Source organism: Heptranchias perlo, chromosome 5 (genome assembly GCF_035084215.1).
Source record: "Heptranchias perlo isolate sHepPer1 chromosome 5, sHepPer1.hap1, whole genome shotgun sequence".
In the NCBI taxonomy this organism is placed as follows: Eukaryota; Metazoa; Chordata; class Chondrichthyes; order Hexanchiformes; family Hexanchidae; genus Heptranchias; species Heptranchias perlo.
In genome coordinates, this window is record NC_090329.1 from 55,897,184 (window position 1) to 55,918,640 (window position 21,457).

General features: G+C 44.1%; 1 protein-coding gene across 18 annotated transcripts in view; it reads right to left on the reverse strand.

The window, feature by feature from the left end:
- LOC137321765 (dystrobrevin beta-like) overlaps positions 1-21,457 on the reverse strand; it is a 534,882-nt gene that overhangs the window by 380,511 nt on the left and 132,914 nt on the right. For all 18 annotated transcript variants that reach the window (XR_010962899.1, XM_067984400.1, XM_067984401.1 and 15 more), the window contains exon 2: positions 12,760-12,827. Coding sequence is in view for 16 of the 18 variants with exons in the window: in XM_067984400.1 (XP_067840501.1) it covers positions 12,760-12,827 (68 nt within the window). In the remaining 2 variants the exon portion in view is untranslated. The remainder of the gene's footprint in view (positions 1-12,759; positions 12,828-21,457) is intronic.

Consider the following 21,457-nt stretch of genomic DNA (forward strand, 5'->3'; position numbering starts at 1 on the left):
GAGACAGAAAACAGGTCACTATAGACCAGTTTGCCTAACATCTGTCATTGGAAAAATGCTAGAATCCATTATTCAGGAAGGAGTAGCAGGACATTTGGAGACTCATAATATAATCAAGGAGAATCAACATGGTTTTATGAAGGGGAAATCATGTCTGACAAATTTATTAGAGTTCTTTGAGGAAGTAATGAGCAGGATGGATAAAGGGGAACCAATGAATGCAGTATATTTGGATTTCCAAAAGGCATTCATTAACGTGCCACATAAAAGGTTACTGCACAAGATAAGAGCTCATGGTGTTGGGGGTAATATACTGGGATGGAGAGAGGATTGACTAACTCATGGTAAACAAAGAGTCGGGATAAAAGGGTCATTTTCAAAATGGCAGTCTGTAACTAGTAGGGTGCTGCAGTCTCAACTATTTACAATACATATCAATGACTTGGAGGAAGGAACAGAGTGTATTTTGGCCAAATTTGCTGATGATACAAAGATAGGTGGAAAAGCAAGTTGTGAGGAGAACACAAAGGGCCCGATATTAGGAGGGAGGCGGGTTGCCAGCCGGGGGTCGACTGGGCGAGTGGGTAACGCGTCCAGTGAAATCGGTGCGCTCCGCACGCGATCACAGCCTAATTGAAGGTACTTGCGCGTGCTTCCGGGTTTCCCGTTGCAAACCCGTGCAGCGGGCGCACTGCGCACCCGCATCACAGGCTGTCAGCAGGAGGAGCCCTGTTTAAAGGGGCAGTCCTCCAATGCTCCTCCTGCAGCAAAGAACCATATTGGCAGCATGGAGCAGGCCAGAGGCAAGGCTGCTCCAAGGTTTTCTGACTTCTCACTCCAGGTGCTGCTCGATGGGGTCAGGAGGAGGAGGGAAATGTTTTTCCCATCAGACGGGAGGAAGTGGCCTGCCTCTGCCACCAAGAAGGCCTGGCTCGAGGTGGCAGAGGAGGTCACCAGCAGCAGCAATGTCGCCCAAACCTGGATCCAGTGCAGGAAGCGCTTTGATGACCTAACCAGGTCAGCCAAAATGAGTATACTTACGCATTCTCCGACACGCCATCTTCCACATCACCCCCACCACCACACAACTCCTTCCACACTGCCACCACAACGCTTTCGCATCACTCCTCACACACACTCAACCATTATCCTCAACTTGCCTGCACGTACTCACCGCCCCAGTTCCCATTCGAACACCACCACCCAACCCAATCCTCACACAATCTCACAGCTATGTCTCAAACGCACCCTCCCATGTATCTCCCTCACGGTCACCCCCACCCACACTAATGCATGCAGCGGGTCACGATGCAACCATCATTCAATCACGCCTCTCTGTGTTTTGCCTTGATGGGAGAAGAGATGCCAGAATGCCCGGGAGAGGGCAAGGACCGGAGGGGGCCCACCACACCAGGTGGTCCAAACGGACGCGGAGCAGCAGGCAACAGAAATAAGCCACACGCTAGAATGCCTGTCGGTGGAGGACGCCGAGACTAGGAGCGCACAAACGGCTGGTGACAGAAATCTAACACTCAGCACTCATGATAGCGAATGATCTTAACATCACTTGACACCTGCCGCCCTCTGAGGGTGCATAGTCACATCCGAGGCAGCCATCCACCAGCGCAGATACACACACCTCGGTGGGTCCCCATCCTCAGTTAGTTGGGGTTGCACATGGTGAGTCACCACACACGTGAGCACGAGCAGACCCTGGTGGCAGGGGCAGCCATGGAGAGTCCGCGTCGGTGGGAGCACTCTTACATAAGAACATAAGAAATAGGAGCAGGAGTAGGCCAATCGGCCCCTCGAGCCTGCTCCACCATTCAATAAGATCATGGCTGATCTGATCCTAACCTCAAATCTAAATTCATGTCCAATTTCCTGCCCGCTCCCCGTAACCCCTAATTCCCTTTACTTCTAGGAAACTGTCGATTTCTGTTTTAAATTTATTTAATGATGTAGCTTCCACAGCTTCCTGGGGCAGCAAATTCCACAAACCTACTACCCTCTGAGTGAAGAAGTTGCTCCTCATCTCAGTTTTGAAAGAGCAGCCCCTTATTCTAAGATTATGCCCCCTCGTTCTAGTTTCACCCATTCTTGGGAACATCCTTACCGCATCCACCCGATCAAGCCCCTTCACAATCTTATATGTTTCAATAAGATCGCCTCTCATTCTTCTGAACTCCAATGAGTAGAGTCCCAATCCACTCAACCTCTCCTCATATGTCCGCCCCCTCATCCCCGGGATTAACCGAGTGAATCTTCTTTGTACTGCCTCGAGAGCAAGTATGTCTTTTCTTAAGTATGGACACCAAAACTGTATGCAGTATTCCAGGTGCGGTCTCACCAATACCTTATATAACTGCAGCAATACCTCCTGTTTTTATAGTCTATCCCCCAGCAATAAAAGCCAACATTCCGTTGGCCTTCTTGATCACCTGCTGCACCTGCATACTAACTTTTTGATTTTCTTGTACTAGGACCCCCAGATCCCTTTGTACTGCAGTACTTTCCAGTTTCTCGCCATTAAGATAATAACTTGCTCTCTGATTTTTCCTGCCAAAGTGCATAACCTCACATTTTCCAATATTGTATTGCATCTGCCAAATCTCTGCCCACTCACCCAGCCTGTCGATATCCCCTTGTAGGTTTCTTATGTCCTCCTCACTCTCTACTTTCCCTCCCATCTTTGTATCATCTGCAAACTTTGATATGTTACACTCAGTCCCTTCTCCAGGCTCTGCACAGCTGAACCAAGATGCTGAACCCTGGGGGGCAGCCATGAAAAGGAGAGTCATCGAGGGGCAGCAGCACATTGCCAAAGTCCTGCAACAGTTGCCACGTGCACTCTCCACAATCGCGCAGAGGATGGAGGAGTCCAACTCCTGCATGAGTGGAATCCTGTCAAAGTGACATGAAGGCATCTCTGAGGTAGTATCGCGGATAAGTGCAGGAATGTCCGCGATGGAGGGAAGGCTAGCCTCCATCGAGCTTCAAGCACGGCTCAACAATGAGTCCATTCAGGCCCTGACAACGGCCGTTCGGATTCAGGGTGAGCAACATTCTGCCGCCTTGAACAAGCTGACAGATACCTTACAACTGGCCTTCCAAGGCTTCACACAAGTCCTCCAAACTGTTGTCCAGCAAAGTGTGCTCGGAGTGATGTGAGCCTGGCCCAGGAGAGGGATGATGGTGAAAGGGGACATGGAAGTGGGGATGCCACTCAAAGCGCTCCAACGTCTCACCCGTTGCCCCCCTTTCTACCAGTACCCACAATGCTGCCTCCTCTCCAGGTGGCCGAGGCTGCCCCTACAGAGGTGCAGGTGGAGCAGTATTTGGAGGGGCCGTCACGGGCAATGAAACCCAGAGTGCGTCCAGGCAAAGCATCTCATCGGTTAGGGCAAGAACAACCTGCCACTACCTCTGCTGAAGCCACAGGGGTAGCACCACGTCGGGGTTCCTGTAAATGTAAGGCTACAGTTTTATTAGCACAAAGGGGATGCACAAGGGTGTATAACGGAATGTCATGTTTTTCATTTACATTTGTTTGTTTTGCCAACCACATTAAATTTTGTTATCACCACTACTGCCAAGTCTTTTTTTTTATTATTCATTCATGGGATGTGGGCGTCGCTGGCGAGGCCAACATTTATTGCCCATCCCCAATTGCCCTCGAGAAGGTGGTGGTGAGCCGCCTTCTTGAACCGCTGCAGTCCGTGTGGTGAAGGTTCTCCCAAAGTGCTGTTGGGAAGGGAGTTCGAGGATTTTGATCCAGCGACGATGAAGGAACGGCGATATATTTCCTAGTCGGGATGGTGTGTGACTTGGAGGGGAACGTGCAGGTGGTGTTGTTCCCATGTGCCTGCTGCCCTTGTCCTTCTGGGTGGTAGAGGTCACGGGTTTGGGAGGTGCTGTCAAAGAAGCCTTGGCGAGTTGCTGCAGTGCATCCTCCAGATGGTACATACTGCAGCCACAGTGCGCCGGTGGTGAAGGGAGCGAATGTTTAGGTTAATGGATGGGGTGCCAATCAAGCAGGCTGCTTTGTCCTGGATGGTGTTGAGCTTCTTGAGTGTTTTTGGAGCTGCACTCATTCAGGCAAGTGGAGATGGTGGAAAGGCTTTGGGGAGTCAGGAGGCGAGTCACTCGCCGCAGAATTCCCAGCCTCTCATCTGCTCTTGTAGCCACAGTATTTATGTGGCTGGTCCAGTTAAGTTTCTCGTCAATGGTGACCTTCAGGATGTTGATGGTGGGGGATTCGGCGATGATAATGCCGTTGAATGTCAAGGAGAGGTGGTTGGACTCTCTCTTGTTGGAGATGGTCATTGCCTGGCACTTGACGGGCGCGAATGTTACTTGCCACTAATCAGCCCAAGCTTGGATGTTGTCCAGGTCTTGCTGCATGTGGGCTCAGGCTGCTTCATTATCTGAGGGGTTGTGAATGGAATTGAACACTGTGCAATCATCAAGCGAACATCCACATTTCTGACCTTATGATGGAGGGAAGGTCATTGATGAAGCAGCTGAAGAAGGTTGGGCCTATGAAACTGCCCTGAGGAACTCCTGCAGCAAAGTCCTGCGGCTGAGATGATTGGCCTCCAACAACCACTACCATCTTCCTTTGTGCTAGGTATGACTCCAGCCACTGCAGAGTTTTCCCCGATTCCCGTTGACTTCAATTTTACTAGGGCTCCTTGGTGCCACACTCGGTCAAATGTTGCCTTGATGTCAATGGCGGTCACTCTCTCCTCACCTCTGGAATTCAGCTCTTTTGTCCATGTTTGGACCAAGGCTGTAATGAGGTCCGGAGCTGAGTGGTCCTGGCGGAACCCAAACTGAGCAGGTTATTGGTGAGTAAGTGCTGCTTGATAGCACTGTCAACAACACCTTCCATCACTTTGCTGATGATTGAGAGTAGACTGATGGGGCAGTAATTGGCCGAATTTGTCCTGCTTTTTGTGGATAGGACATACCTCGGCAATTTTCCACGTTGTCGGGTAGATGCCAGTGTTGTAGCTGTACTGGAACAGTTTAGCTAGAGGCACGGCTCGTTCTGGAGCACAAGTCTTCAGCACTACAGCACGGATGTTGTCGGGGCCCATTGCCTTTGCTGTATCCAGTGCACTCAGCCATTTCTTGATATCATGTGGAGTGAATCGAATTGGCTGAAGACTAGCTTCTGTGATGGTGGGGATATCGGGAGGAGGCCGAGATGGATCATCCACTCGGCACTTCTGGCTGAAGATGGTTGCAATCGCTTCAGCCTTGTCTTTTGCGCTCACGTGCTGGACTCCTCCATCATTGAGGATGGGGATGTTGACAGAGCCTCCTCCTCCTGCTAGTTGTTTACTTGTCCACCACCATTCACGACTGGATGTGGCAGGACTACAGAGCTTTGATCTGATCCGTTGATTGTGGAATCGCTTAACTCTGTCCATAGCATGTTGCTTCCGCTGTTTAGCATGCATGTTGTCCTGAGTTGTAGCTTCACCAGGTTGGCACCTCATTTTTAGGTACGCCTGGTGCTGCTCCTGGCATGCTCTTCTACACTCCTCATTGAACCAGGGTTGATCCCCTGGCTTGTTGGTAATGGTAGAGTGAGGAATATGCGGGCCATGATGTTACAGATTGTGCTGGAATACAATTCTGCTGCTGCTGATGGCCCACAGCACATCATGGATACCCAGTTTTGAGCTGCTCGATCTGTTCTGAATCTATCCCATTTAGCACGGTGATAGTGCTACACAACACATTGGATGGTGTCCTCAGTGCGAAGACGGGACATCGTCTCCACGAGGACTGTGTGGTGGTCACTCCTACGAATACTGTCATAGATAGATGCATCTGCGACAGGTTGATTGGTGAGGACGAGGTCAAGTAGATTTTTCCCTCGTGTTGGTTCGCTCACCGCCTGCCGCAGGCCCAGTCTGGCAGCTATGTCCTTCAGGACTTGGCCAGTTCGGTCAGTAGTGGTCTGACCAAGCCACTCTTGGTAATGGACATTGAAGTCCCCCACCCACAGTACATTCTGTGCCCTTGCTACCCTCAGTGCTTCCTCCAAGTGGTGCTCAACATGGAGGAGAACTGATTCAAATCAAATTTGAAAATTTTGTCTGGATTGTACAATAATTTCCTTTCCTGAGGATCACTATGAAGACCCAAACCTGATGCCACCCATTGGGTCACTACAGAGTGGGTGTAGGTTTATTTGCAGGGCTCTTTTGTGCAGACGACTGAGAGATGCCGGTGATGTCCCCGGTGGCACCCCGGAAGGATCCAAAGGAGAAGTTGTTGAGGGCAGTGGTGACTTTGACAACGACAGGTAAGAAGATGGTGCTCGGGCCAGCCGGGAGCAGCTCAGCATCAAGGAGGCTGCAGATGTCCACGACTACATGTCGAGTGACTCTGAGCCTCCGTATGCACTGCTCCTCAGAGAGGTCCAGGAAGCTGAGCCTCGGTTTCTAGGCCCTGTGGCGAGGGTAGTGCATTCTGCGAAGCATCTCTCTCTGCGGTTGCCCTCCCTCCTACTGTGCAGGTGGACGTGTCACAGCACTGTGTTGTGGAGCTCCAAGTATCTGAGGTGGACGGCGTGGCCGGCGAGGCTGGTGATGCTGTTCGTCCTCCGATGAGGTCATGACTGCAGCTACGGCGGACCCCATCCGGAAGATGTACGTTTGAGGAGGTCCGCAAGGTTGGTAAATGTGTCCGCACACATGAGTTGAGGTTCCAAGTTGGTGAATTTTGGAGTTTGGAGGAGTTTGGTGCAGGCCAAATTTTGTCCAAAGTGACAGAGTGGCCTCCTGCAATGAGTGAGTGAGGGTCTCCCCCCCAACCCACCCCACCTGTCAAATGGACCTTTGCAGCTCCCACAGGCTGGTGGCTGCAACACATCAGTTTCAACTTGGAGTGTTTCCCCCAGTACGGGAAACACGCTCAGTTGACATGAAAAATCCCACCCCTCCTAAAATATCCTTCCAACCAGGTCTGCAAACGACATGAACTATGCAATTAATTGCTTTAAGTGGAATCCCACGGGCTTTAATTGCCAGTGGGAGTCCCACATGGGGAACCCGGAAGTGGGCGGTTTGGAGCCGGGCTCTGGACCCGCCCCGGGAATCCCCAATTTTAGCAGCCCCCCTCGACACGAACGCACCTGCTTGGCAATCCGAAAATTGACCCCAAAGTGTCTGCAAAGGGATATTGACAGGTTAAGCGAATGGACAAAAATTTGGCAGATGGAATATAATGTGGGGAAAATGTGAAGTCATCCACTTTGGGAGGAAAAATAAAAAAGCAAAATATTATTTGAATGGAGAAATACCACAAAATGCTGCGGTACAGAGGGATCTGGGTGTCCTTGTGCATGAAACACAAAACGTCAAATATGGGTGCAGCAGGTAATCCGGAAGGCAAACAGGGGGACGGAGTATAAAAGCAGGGAAGTCATGCTACAACCGTACAAAGTGCTGGTGAGACCACACTTGGATTACTGCGTGCAGTTCTGGTGCCCTTATTTAAGGAAGGACATACTTGCACTGGAGGCAGTTCAGATAAGGTTCACTCGGTTGATTCCGGGTATTGAAGGGTTGTCTTATGAGGAAAGATTGAACTGGTTGGGTCTATGCTCATTGGAGTTTAGAAGAATGAGAGGAGACCTTATTGAAACATACAAGATTCTGAGGGGACTCAATAGGGTAGATGTTGAGAGGATGTTAACCCTCATGGGGGAATCTAAAACTTGGGGGCATCGTCTCAGAATAAGGGGTCGCCCGTTTGAGACGGAAATGAGGTGGAATTTCTTCTCCCAGAGGGTCGTGAATCTTTGGAATTCTTCACCCCAAAAAGCTGCGGAGGCTGAGTCATTGAATACATTCAAGGCTGAGTTAGACAAATTTTTGATCAGCAAGGGAGTCAAAGGATATGGGGAAAAGGAGGGAAAGTGGAGTTGAGGTAAAAATCAGATCAGCCTTGATCTCATTAAATGGTGGAGCAGGCTCGAGGGGTTGAATGGCCTACTCCTGCTCCTACCTCTTATGGTCTTACGATTCTCCTCAAATTTTACCATGGCAAAGTTACATTGCTAACTATGCCAGCTGCTGTGCTACTTGCAAATCTTTTTCTTTTACATCGTCCATTTAATGCATTCTGTTAAACTCTCTCAATCTTGGCTATATTTTTAAATTAATACCATAAGACCATAAGAGATAGGAGCAGGAGTCGGCCATTCGGCCCCTCGAGCCTGCTCCGCCATTCAATGAGATCATGGCTGATCTGATTTTCAACTCAACTCCACTTTCCCGCCTTTTCCCCATATCCTTTGACTCCCTAAATTGAATACCTATCAAATGCTTCATTTCATTCCTCTTTTTGGAGTGCACATTTCCTCCTTTTAAATGTATCTTCTTCCCATACTTGTTTTTCATTTATTTGTTCTCCCACTTCAAATTTTCTCTCAAAGGGACATTTCTCATGATGGTATGAAGTTGCGTGAACGCTGGTTCAAATGCCCCTTTACAAATGTGAGCAGGTTGAATAACCACGAGGGGCCTTGTTATAGCAGACCCCAATCCTGTCCTCACGAAACATCTATATATGTGTACGCACCAGCAGGAAAACAAGAACCTTGATAGATTTATCCCCATTCCCTAACCGAGCGGCACCATGGCCAATTGTTGAACCTGAATTGCCAAAAAAAGCCGTAACTCAAAAAAGGAGAGTACATATCAGCTTTACAATGGAAAATTATGTCTTTCGAAGGGTCATATGCAGGGTATTCGTGCAACAACACACTGAAAGACTGAATAAAATACTCGCACATCAGAGTAATTGGGATACATTTTTAGGGATAGGTACTTGAGACCAAGTCAGCAGATCCTAGGCTGACTAGGTTTATGAGGTGGATTATGAGACAAAAGCAAAACACACATCAACTGGTATCAATCTGACAGAAAATTGAAAAGAAGCATTAATCTTCCCAGCCTGCTGTCAATGTTAAAACGTTTCGTGCTCAGGTGAAGATTCGTTGTTTGCTTCATTACAGAATCTTTATGTAAGACTTGGTTCCCAGGGAGAATTTGAATGCGTTTCTAGGGAAGTACAAGCCTCCCGCCCCTTTCTTTATTCTTGAGGAAAGTGGAAGAAGTATTGGGATGCTCTCTGTGCTTAAAAAGCTTCCATATGAACAGTTTATTTTCAAACTACGTTATTAGAAATAATTAGCAAAGTGGATGGCAGATGCAGTTCAATGTGGATGAGTGTAAAAATAATTAGTACATGAGTAAATAACTGCAGCATCCATTGCCCCAGTCCATCTCAATTAAGAAAATATTCCAATTTGTCTTTTACAGATCCAATGTGGATAAACTCTCACTTGCTTACATTGAACCCCATCTGCCATACTTCTGCCCACACATTTCATCTTTCTGTGTCCCTTTTCAAAGTCCAGTCCCCATCCACACAACTCACTGTGCCTTCAAACTTAGTATCAGCTGCAAACTAGGATATACAACTCTCTGTTCTATCAGCCAAATCACTAATATGTATGAGGAAAAGCTGAGGCCCAGTGCAGATCCTTGGGGACCACCACTTGTCACATCCTGCCAATCAGAGAACCAGCCCTTCATCCTGACACTCAGTCTCCTCCCACCCAACCAATTACTGACCCATGTCACAAGGTTACCTCCAATTCCATGCATTCTCATTTTTGCTAATCGTGCAGGACCTCATCAAATGCCTTCTGAAAACCATATCGACACTCCCCTATCCACCATGCTAGTGACCTCAAAAAATTCAACTATCTTTGTGAGAGATGATCGATCCGTCACAAATTCATGCTGACCCTCTGATCTACTGATACTTGTCCAAATGCTCAATCACTTCATCTCAGATGATGAAATGACAGGTCTGTTGTTACCTGGTTTCTCCTGTCCTTCCTTCTTAAATAATGTGGTGGCATTTACAATTTTTCAATCTCTTTCTCTTAATATATTTATAAAACTTTTGCTAATAGCTTTGATATCCCTTGCAAGTTTTTTCATCATATTCCCTTTTGGCACCTCTTATTACTTACTTAATTGTTTTTTTATATCTCTTCCAGTCTGCTGGATTTCTACTTTCCCTTGCATTTGTGTAAGCCTTCTTTTTTAGATTGATACTGTCTTACCTCATTTGTTGACCATGATTGCTTCACACAAGTGGAGCTTTTGCATTTTAGTGGTTTCGTGTTGTACCAAATATTTCTTTGAATATTTCCCAATGTTTACCCGTTAACAGTTCAGCCCAGTTTACTTTGGTCAATTTAGTGTTCATCCCTTCAAAGTTTGCCTCACCTAAATTTCAAATCTTGGTTTTTGACTCTCCCTTCTCCTTCTCAAATCTAAGATCAAATTCAATCATATTATGATCACTATCTGCAAAATGCTCCATTACCATCAGATTGTTGATTAATTGTGCTTTGTTGCTCATCACTAAATCCAGTATGGCCTGTTTCCTCGTCAGTTCTAATGAAAATTAAAATCTCCCATTATAACCACATTGATTTTGCTACACGTTTCCCTGATCTCACTACTTACACATCCCCCCAATACTATCATGAAGTCTGGAGACAACTCCTACCAGAGTCTTGCATCGTTTGCTGTTCCTTACCTCTACCCACTACTTGGTGTCAGCCTTGGCTTAGCGGGTAACATTCTCACCTCGGAGTCAAAAGGTTGTGGGTTCAAGCCCCATTCCAGACTTTTGAGCCTATAATCTAGGCTGACACTCCAGTGCAGTACTGAGGAAGTGCTACACTGTCAGAGATGACATCTTTCAGATATGACATTAAACCAAGTCCATGTCAGTCCTCAGGTGGATGTAAACGATCCCATGGCACTATTTGAAGAGGGAGTTCTCCTGGTATCCTGGCCAGTGGACGAGTAATATGGTTTATTCCTCAACCAACAGCACAAACAAATGTCATTTAGCTCAGGAAATTCACCCTTGACCTTGACTTGTGGTAACCATGGGATCTGACAAAAGATCCACAGCTATGAAGTAACACAACAATGAACTGGAACAAGTTTTAAATACATCACTGAAGTTACCACTAGAAATTGGATGTATGCCTGAGGACTGGAGATTGGCCAATGTAATACCCATTTTCAAAAAGGGAGACAGAATTAAGCAGGATAATTATAAGCCAGTTAGCTTAACATCTGTGATTGGGAAAATTTTGGAATCTTTAATTAAAGATGAAATTATTAAATACCTAATTAATGAAAAATTAATTAAAATCAGGCAATACAGATTTTAAGAATGGCAGATCAGGCTTGACAAACCTGATCAAGTTCTTTGAAGAGTGGTGACAGACATGGTGGATGGGAAATGCAGTGGATGTGATATACATGGAGTTTCAGAAAGCCTTTGACAAGTACCACACAGGAGATTACTGGAGAAGATTAAGGGGTATGGAATTAGAGGGAGGGTAGCAAACTGAAATCAAAACAGATTAGAAGAGAGGGAACAGAGAGTAGGAGTTAAGGGCAGTTTCTCAGAGTTGTTGGATGTGGGCAGTGGTGTCCCACAGGGTTCTGTTCTGGACCGTTTCTGATCAAAAGAAACTGCAAGGGCATATTGATAAGACGATAGAATAAGCAAAAAGGTGGCAGATGGAATTCAATGTCAGCAAATGTGAGGTTGGACATTTTGGTTTTAAAAAAATTATACTTTGAATGGGGTAAAGTTCAGTGATACAGAATAGAAAAGTTGAAATGTAATAGTGCATCTATATAAAACCTTTCGGTAGAATGTTGAGGCAATGAAGAGGGCGCACAGCACAGATTCACTCAGATGCTGCTCTAGTGTGAGGAATACAAATGAAGACTTGAAAAATTGAGGTTGTTTTCAACAGAGGAGATTAAGGAGAATAAGGGGCGATTTGACAGAGGTATTGAAAATTATGAAGGGATGGGACAGAGTATATCGAAACAGATTGTTTCCAGTGGTTGAGGGATCTAGAACAAGGGGACTCAAATATAAGATTAAATGTACGAGCTTTAGGGCAGAGCAGAAGAATTTCTTTCCAGAGGGTTGTGAAGCTGTGGAATGCACGACCAGAGCCAGTGATTGAAGCAGACCATTTCAACATTTACAATAGGTTGGATGGGCAGGTGAAGGTAAGGGCAATAAAGGGACATGGGCTAAGAGCACGTACATGGGATTAGGACTACTGCTTATCTGAAGGAAAAACAGCAAAATGGACTGGTTAGACCGAATGGCTTGTTTCTGTTTTGTAATTTCTATGTAAAATTCTATCCCATTCGACTCTCTATTCCATTGTTCAAGTCACCAGCTGCCACATCTCTGCTACTTTTGAACTGGCCACATAAAAGGTATAAAAGGCTCGACTAAAGTAATTCAAACTCCAATTTTCTCGACTTCCATCACTTGGAGAAGAGCACAAAATTTCAATATCTCATTTTCACTAACTCTATCCTCACTCCCGGAAATGCTCCAGCTAGTATGGGGAACTTGCCTGTGAAGAAACGAGTGCAAATGAACATCCGACCATTTCACTCTTCAGTCTTGACACACTGCACTATGATATATTTCTTTTCCCTCTACATTAATTTGTCTTCTAAAATTGTCCATTTTGATGTTCCCCATTTGAACGTTGACCTTCATTTATCAAGTTTAATTGGCATTATATTTAGTCCTGAATCAACACCATTTCAATATTAGTGTGCTTTTATTTTGGAATTACAAATACAGGGTACTCACTCATCTCCATAAATAGCTGCCTCTTCTCGGCCATGGTCTTCCCTCTTCGTCCACACTCCTCAATCATTCTAATGAAAGAAAAGAAGTAGCTGTTTGAAGAAGTACACCAACAGGTTCTGCAAACAAGATTACATGTTTACCATCCATTTGTATCCTATTTTTCCTCAGATATATCGCTACTGCTCATCCCAGCTGGGACTGTTAGTGAAAAAACACCCAAAGCTTTGGCTTATAATTGTCCTTATCCTGGCAAAGACTGCCCTACCAAATACTTCAGATATAAACACGCCAAACCGACCAGACATATGGTTAGCATATTAACGCGTCAGTCACAGGTCACAAGGTAAATGATTTGTCGCAGTCCCAAGAGATGCAAGTCCATGAAAATCTGCCACCCATACATTTCACAAAACTGAGCAGCAGATCAAAATAATGACACTAAGCCATAACAGGCTCATATCTATACTCTCCAAATTTCAAAAAAATAAGATGTTTGCTCACAACTCAATTATTTTCTCACTATTTATAAAAGTACTAAAGTTATCCTTATTTCTAATAAATGTGTAAATAGGACAGTTTTTAATTTATTGACAAAAATGTTAACATTGAATCAAAAACAAGATAATGACAAGGCTATGCAAGACAAGAGGCCACTGTTGGAGTATGTGGGCAGTTTTGGACATGCCATGATAGAAAGAATATTGGAGTGATGAAAAAGATGTAATGTATGTTTATTAAGATGATACCAAGGCTGAAAGGAAACAGTTCTGACGAAAGACTTCAATTACTAGTACTGTACTTACCGCAGCAGAAAAGGTTAAGTGGGGATCTAAAAGAAGTGTTCAGAGCTTTGAAGGTAAGTAGTGAATGATTAGTTCTACTCATCACTAACAAAAGCGATGTAAATTTTGGATTAGTACTAAAAGCATAAAGGGGAAGGTCAGGAAAAAAAAACATGCAAAGGGTTATTAGAATATGGAATGCATCACTGAACGTGACTATTGAAGCCAAGTTAATCTTAGCATTAAGGAGGGATTGAGATAAACACTTGAATAGGAAAAATATTTAAGAGCAGGGAATTGGGATTAGGGTTGACAGCTCCAATATAGAGCTAGCAGCAAAATAAATATGATGGGCCAAATGATCTCTGCCTGCTGTAATCTCCATGACTCAATATGTCATTCCCCCTCACCTTTGCCATTATACGGGGAAAGTGCTCAAAATTGAAAATGCAACCTTAATAAAACATGAAAACTATTATTCTTCCATTATTTGGAATATCAGATCACCAAGTAGACTTTTCCCAATTCAAAACCTGTAAACTTGGAAAGCACATGCATGATAAGGCTGTGATTGGCTGATCTTTAACAACAGCACAGTGCAATGCATTGGAGAACAAAACAATTTTCAGTCTTCATTGTTTTGAACATCATTCAAAATTATAAATTTGCTTAAATCCCTCTATGCAGGCCTTGAACCATGGCATAGTTTTGCTTTAACAACCAGAACTAATGCTGATTTGGTTTTAGTTACTTCAGGCAAAGCCAGAGTACTAAAATCACATGTTTACAGTAAAACTGCAATATAATACACCAATTAAACCAATCTGTAAATTTGCACCTGATTTTAAAGAATGAACAACTTCCTGAAAAATAAAGTTGTTTTTTTTTAAATAACAGTACAGTGAGGAGTACATTGTTTTCAAGTACTGTACATGCTTATGCTTCAGTTAAATATTTCAATGGAATCAATTTTTCCATTCTCAAGTCAGAGCAGCCTCAACTTAATATTGGGTCGCATTGTGCTATAAAAATAATGGCGAGGCTAACAGCGCTCACCGTTATACATGTGTGAATCAGACAGCAGCTTCCAGCAACTACACATGCGCAGTTAAATGCGGAAATCTGGAAGTTGCTGTACCAGATGCCCTGCTCCTCCAAAAGCTGCATGAAAACATTATCGCGCCAGCTGGCTCCCCGTGTGAAGTTCCTGTACTGACGTCACAGATACGGATTAAACAACAGCCAAGTCATTTCAAGTCGAAGTACCATTTTAATGGAGTGGCGAGTCTTAATTACTGCCAAACAACCTCTCTGGCATTGAAAATTAACGTTTACAAGTGTGGAGTCTCTTTCCTTCAAATTTTAATTATTGTTGGACACTTTTTTAAAAATTTAAATAATTTTTTTTTCTTGCTTTTTCTTTGCGTCTGCTTTAACTCTATGTCACTTAATCCAATATTTCTTTCCCTCTCTATTTTGCTTACTGTACCTGATTTAACATTGAATTCATTATTCTCACATACACTTCCTGGTTCAGTCTGTGCTGTCATTAACTATGATGTGGAGATGCCAGTGATGGACTGGGGTGGACAAATGTAAGGACTTGCACAACACCGGGTTATAGTCCAACAGTTTTATTTTAAATCACAAGCTTTCGGAGCTTACCTCCTTCGTCACCTTAACCAATCAGTCTGATTGGTTAAGGAGACACACAGCTGCTTGTCCTGTTCACACAGGTCCCAGATGCCCTGAAGAGGGTCCCGTGCTTTTTGGATCTCTAATTTCGAGGAACTTGCCGTGCAAAAGCTCAGAGAAAGTCTATGGGCAAGTGCAAGTCGAGCCCTTTAATTGTTAAATACAATGTACCAAACTGAAATCAAAAATTCACTTTAAATAAAATCCTCAAGCTTATTTACTGTAACACCTGATGCACAAGTCTGTGATTGGTGCATTGCAGACTTAATTACTGATACGCGCCTGAACTTGCTGGAGCAGAGCATCTCACGGGGTGCACCGTCAGACTTTTTCCTGCAGCCTTCAGCTCAAAAATGTTTTGCACCCTAACTTGCTGGAAGTGAGAGCTGATAAAGGCGTGGCGAGGGCAACGGCACAGCTGGGACCTTAATTAACGTCAGAACCAACAGTGTATCTCCTGAACCAATTTAAGGATTGAGAAATAGAGAAACGACTGTGAAGGAGGGCGAATTAGAGTGGATGGATGAAGGTACAGAAAGAGAAATAAAGAGGGAAAGAAAGATTGGATTGAGAGAGAGAGAGAGAGAGAGAGGGAGAGAGAAAGAATAGAGACAGAAAGGAAAAGTAAGAACAAAATTTTTTAAATAACAATTCACGACCTGAATAAGACCCCACAGTTCAAATTCTTAACTTTCTGGGCCAGAGAGGTTTACTGGCAGTCATTAACAATTAACACATTGTTAAAAGGGTAGTTACACTATTAATTACTAGACTTAATTTTCTGTGGCAAGTTTAATAGGCAATTAACATGCAAATCCAGCAAGTGCTTATAAATAACGGGGAGGTTAAGTGCGCGATGGCGTAAATCGTCCACAAGTTCTGGAGATTCAGAACACACGGCGTATCTCTTGATCTCCTGAACTTGCTGGCCGATTTTCACAACACATGCAAGTACCTCAATGGCCAATCTTCATGCGCAAGCCTCATTAATAATGGCGGGCTGTCTGAAAGTGGGGGTGCAGTCTGAGTTCCAACTTTAAAATACAATCACGACCTTGCTATGAAGTCAGGAAGTTGAAGTTTGTGTAATGAGGGCTGGAGACAGAATATACTGACTGCAGGTCCAGTTGCAATTCTTATGTTGCAGGCTTATTAATATGTACTTGGCAGTTGTTGTATTCAAGAGCAGCAGTACAGCTGAATCTTTATACATGGTGATCAAAGTAGGAGCCGTGAAAATACACCAGTGAATTGTTCCTCCGCCCGAATGTGAACAAATCAACAGAAAGAAAATAGGGAAAAAAAAAATTCAACAAGAAAGATAGGATTAGGCGATGGTAAGGACTTGACTGACCAAAGAATGTGTCATCAGTGTATGAGAAGTTTGGCCCTTAAGGAGAAAATCTACTTGTATAACACAGCATTACATAGAGATACACACACACACACACTCATTCAACTAAACCTATTGAAAAAACACTTCAAAAAGTAAACAAAATGGTTCAGATCTTGTCATCGATTTGGACAGGCACCAGAGCAACAAAGAAAGAGGAGAAAAATTCATGTATACTTATTTACTTCAAAAAACAACCGAAAAAAATCTGGAAATACATAACAGATCCTTAGCATCTGAAGAGAAAAGAGAAAGCAGTTCTGACAAAGGATGTCAACCCAAAACATTCACCCAATCTTTTCTCTTTTCAGATGTTGCCAAACCTTATTTCAGTTGTATGTTGCTTTCTAAGTCTGTAGCACAGTATATTCCCAAAGCAATCTTAAGCATAGAGGAAGAGTATATTGTTTTGCCAAGTTTTTCTTCATTTTATCCATTAACATTGAAGATTATTTTGATGCTTAAGATGTGAAGCAAGCAAAAACTATTTCCTTTAAATAAACACAAAAGCACCATGTGGTTGGAAGGTTACCAAATACTTTGAAAGTAGTGGTGTAATGATGAAGGCACGACACTAATTCAAACCTCACCAAATTCATAAAACTTTTCTATGATTCTATGATCTGCCAATTTCCACAGAGCAAGGTTGCATAAAAAGCATCGAAATAAAAGACCAGTTAATCTGTTTAGTGGTATTGATTGTGGAATAAATGTGGGCCAGGGCACCAGGAAAACTCCCATGCTCTTTTTCAAATATCATGCAATCTTTGACGTCAACCTGAACAGGCAGACGAACCTCTGTTCAATGTTTTGGCCAAAAATCAGCAACAACCCAGTCGTCAGATAAAGATGGGACTCAGTCAATCCGAGCACAGTTGACCTTGCAAAGTCTTCCTTGCCAACATTTCGAGACTGGTGCCCAAGTTGGGAGAGCATCAGCTCAGACCAATTAATCAAAGACTGTGGCAAAAATAAGATTTGGTGATTATTAAAAAAGGTTTTTGGAAAATTTCAAAAACTTTCACAACATATTAAACTTTTGAAAAATAAACTTGTATTTTCACTGCAATCTTGCAGACTTCAAACTGATGACTCCCTTCACACAAGAACAAAAAAACCCTCGAAACCCAGGGTTTGACTGCATACATGTTTATTTTTAGATTTCGCTAAGTGTAGAGCAAGTTTACACACGGTGTTAAAACCTGAAGGCGAGTCACATAAATTTGAGATGATTCTATACTTTTAGCAATGTGTGATACAATGGATCCATTTTAGGGGCTGCCCAGGAGCACTCATGGTGTAAATACAGTTTTCCAACTCCGGGGTAATAAAACTCAAGAGTTTGGATTTATTTTAAACCATATAAAGTTTGATCAGTTCCCAGCCAGGCCACAAGATGGAGTATTTTATGGAAGCAAAAATGTTTTAATCCAGACATGAAAATAAGTACACCAGTTCTTTCCCACAAAATATACCTGGTGTGGGATGCCTTTAAATGGTGTCACTGAGAAGATGCTGGCTTCCCTACCTTATTACAAGGGGCAGAAGCGTGGGGCGAAACCAGACCGGATAGGAATTAAAGGAAATTAGCATTAGTAAAAAAAATAATGCTGGAGAAATTAATGGGACTGAAAGCCGATAAATCCCCAGGGCCTGATAATCTGCATCCCAGAGTACTAAAAGAGGTAGCCATGGAAATAGTGGATGCATTGGTTGTCATCTTCCAAAATTCTATAGATTATGGAACAGTTCCTGCAGATTGGAGGGTGGCAAATGTAACCCCACTATTTAAAAAAGGAGGGAGAGAAAACAGGGAACGACAGACTGGTTAGCCTAACATCAGTAGTAGGGAAAATGCTAGAGTCTATTATAAAGGATGTGATAACAGGACACTTAGAAAATATCAACGGGACTAGACAAAATCAACATGGATTTATGAAAGGGAAATCATGTTTGACAAACCTACTGGAGTTTTTTGAGGATATAACTGGTAGAATAGATAAGGGAGAACCAGTAGATGTGGTGTATTTGGATTTTCAGATTAAGTCCCACATAAGAGTTACTGTGCAAAATTAAAGAACTTGGGATTGGGGGTAATATACTGGCATGGATTGAAAATTGGTTAACAGACAGCAAACAGAGATAGGAATAAATGGGTCTTTTTCGGGGTGGCAGGCAGTGACTAGTGGGGTACCGCAGGGATCAATACTTGGGCCCCAGCTATTCACAATATATATCAATGATTTGGGTGAGGCAACCAATTGTAATATTTCCAAGTTTGCTGATGACACAAAACTAGGTGGGATTGTGAGTTGTCAGGACAATTCAATGAGGCTTCAAGGTGATTTAGACAAGTTGAGTGAGTGGGCAAATACATGGCAGATGCAGTATAATGTGGATAAATATGAAGTTATCCACTTCAGAAGGAAAAACAGAAAGGCAGAGTATTATTTAAATGGTGATAGATTGGGAAATGTTGATGTCCAAAGGGACCTGGATGTCCTTGTACACCAGTCACTGAAAGCAAACATGCAGGTGCAGCAAGCAGTTAGGAAGGCAGATGTTATATTGGCCTTCATTGCAAGAGGATGTGAGTACAGGAGCAAGGATGTCTTATTGCAGTTATACATGGCCTTGGTGAGACCACACCTAGAGTATTGTCTGCAGTTTTGGTCTCCTTACCGAAGAAAGGATATACTTGCCACAGAGCGAGTGCGGCAAAGGTTCACCAGACTGATTCCTGAGATGGCAGGTTTGTCGTATGAGGAGAGATTGGGTCGACTGGGCTTGCATTCACTCGAGTTTAGAAGAATGAGGGGATCTCATTGAAACATATAAAATTCTGACAGGGCGAGACAGACTGGATACAGGGAGGATGTTTCCCCTGGCTGGAGGCTCCAGAACGAGGGGTCACAGTCTCAGGATACAGGGTAGGACATTTAGGACTGAGATGAGGAGAAATTTCTTCACTCAGAGGGTTGTGAACCTGTGGAATTCTCTACCACAAAATGCAGTGGAGGCCAAGTCTCTGAATATATTTAAGAAGGAGACAGATAGATTAGCAGACACAAAAGGCATCAAGGGGTATGGGGAGAGCACGGGAATATGGTATTGAGATCGAGGATCGGCCATGATCATAATGAATGGCGGAGCAGGCCCGTATGGCCTACTCCTGTCCTATTTTCGATGTTTCTATAGAATACATGAGAAATAATTTTCAATGTGTATAATATATATTGCATGTAAAAACTAGTAGTGTGTTGAGACACCAGTCTACTCAATAAGAAAACCATGGCCACCATTCTTCGAATGCACAACTACCTTAACACCAATTAGTGTTCAAGTGAAACTCTCTGTTCGTCAGATTTATTTTTACATATTTCTGGATGAAAGCCATTTCCAGCACTGATGAAGAGTATGCACCTGAAACGTTGATGTCTTTTCCCAGATGCTGACAGACCTATTTTTATTTCAAATGTCCAGCATTTGCACTTGTTAATGCTCCAGAAAATCCTACAATGCCCTTGAAAACCCAACTGCACTCATACAGAACTGTAAGCCTGAGTAGTTGTTATTTTTAAACAGACAATGCATTCTGGTTGGAACAAGGGTACAGTGGCATAGTGGTTATGTTACTGGACTAGTAATCCAGAGGCCTAGACTAATAATCCGCAGTCATGAGTTCAAATCCTGCCACGGCATCTGGGGAATTTAAATTCAATTAATTCAATTAAATCTGGGGGATAAAAAACACTAGGATCAGAAATGGTGGCCATGAAACTACTGGATTGTCGTAAAAACCCATCTGGTTCACTCATGTCTTTTAGGGAAGGAAACCTGCCATCCTTACCCGGTCTGGCCTATACCACAGCAATGTGGTTGATTCTTAATTGCCCTCTGAAATGGCCGAGTAAGCCACTCAGTTGTAAAATCTCGCTAACAAAAGTCATAATAAGAATAAAACCGGACGGACCACTTGGCATTGGACCACTAGGTGACGGACACGACAAAGGCAAACCAAGCCCAGTTGACCCCGCAAAGTGCCAAAATTGGGAGAGCTGTCCCACAGACTAGTGAAGCAACAGCCTGACATAGCCATACTCATAGAATCATTGCTTTCAGCCAACATCCCAGGCTCTTCCATCACCATCCCTGGGTATGTCCTGTCCCACTGGCAGGACAGACCGACCAGAGGTGGCGGTACAGTGATATGCAGTCAGGAGGGTGTGGCCCTGGGAGTCCTCAACATTGACTCCGGACCCCATGAAATTTCATGGCATCAGGCCAAACATGGGCAAGGAAACCGCCTGCTGATTACCACCTATCGCCCTCCCTCAGCTGATGAATCAGTCCGCCTCCATGTTGAACACCACTTGGAGGAAGCACTGAGGGTAGCAAGGGCACAGAATGTACTCTGGGTGGGGGACTTCAATGTCCATCACCAAGAGTGGCTCGGTAGCACCACTACTGACCAAGCTGGCACAGTCCTGAAGGACATTGCTGCCAGACTGGGCCTGCGGCAGGTGGTGAGTGAACCAACACAAGGGAAAAACCCACTTGACCTCGTCCTCACCAATCTACCTGTCGCAGATGCATCTCTCCATGACAGTAATGGTAGGAGTGACCACCGCACAGTCCTTGTGGAGACAAAGTCCCGTCTTCGCACTGAGGACACCATCCAACGTGCTGTGTGGCACGACCACCGTGCTGAATGGGATAGATTCAGAACAGATCGAGCAGCTCAAAACTGGGTATCCATGATGTGCTGTGGGCCATCAGCAGCAGCAGAATTGTATTCCAGCACAATCTATAACCTCATGGCCCAGCA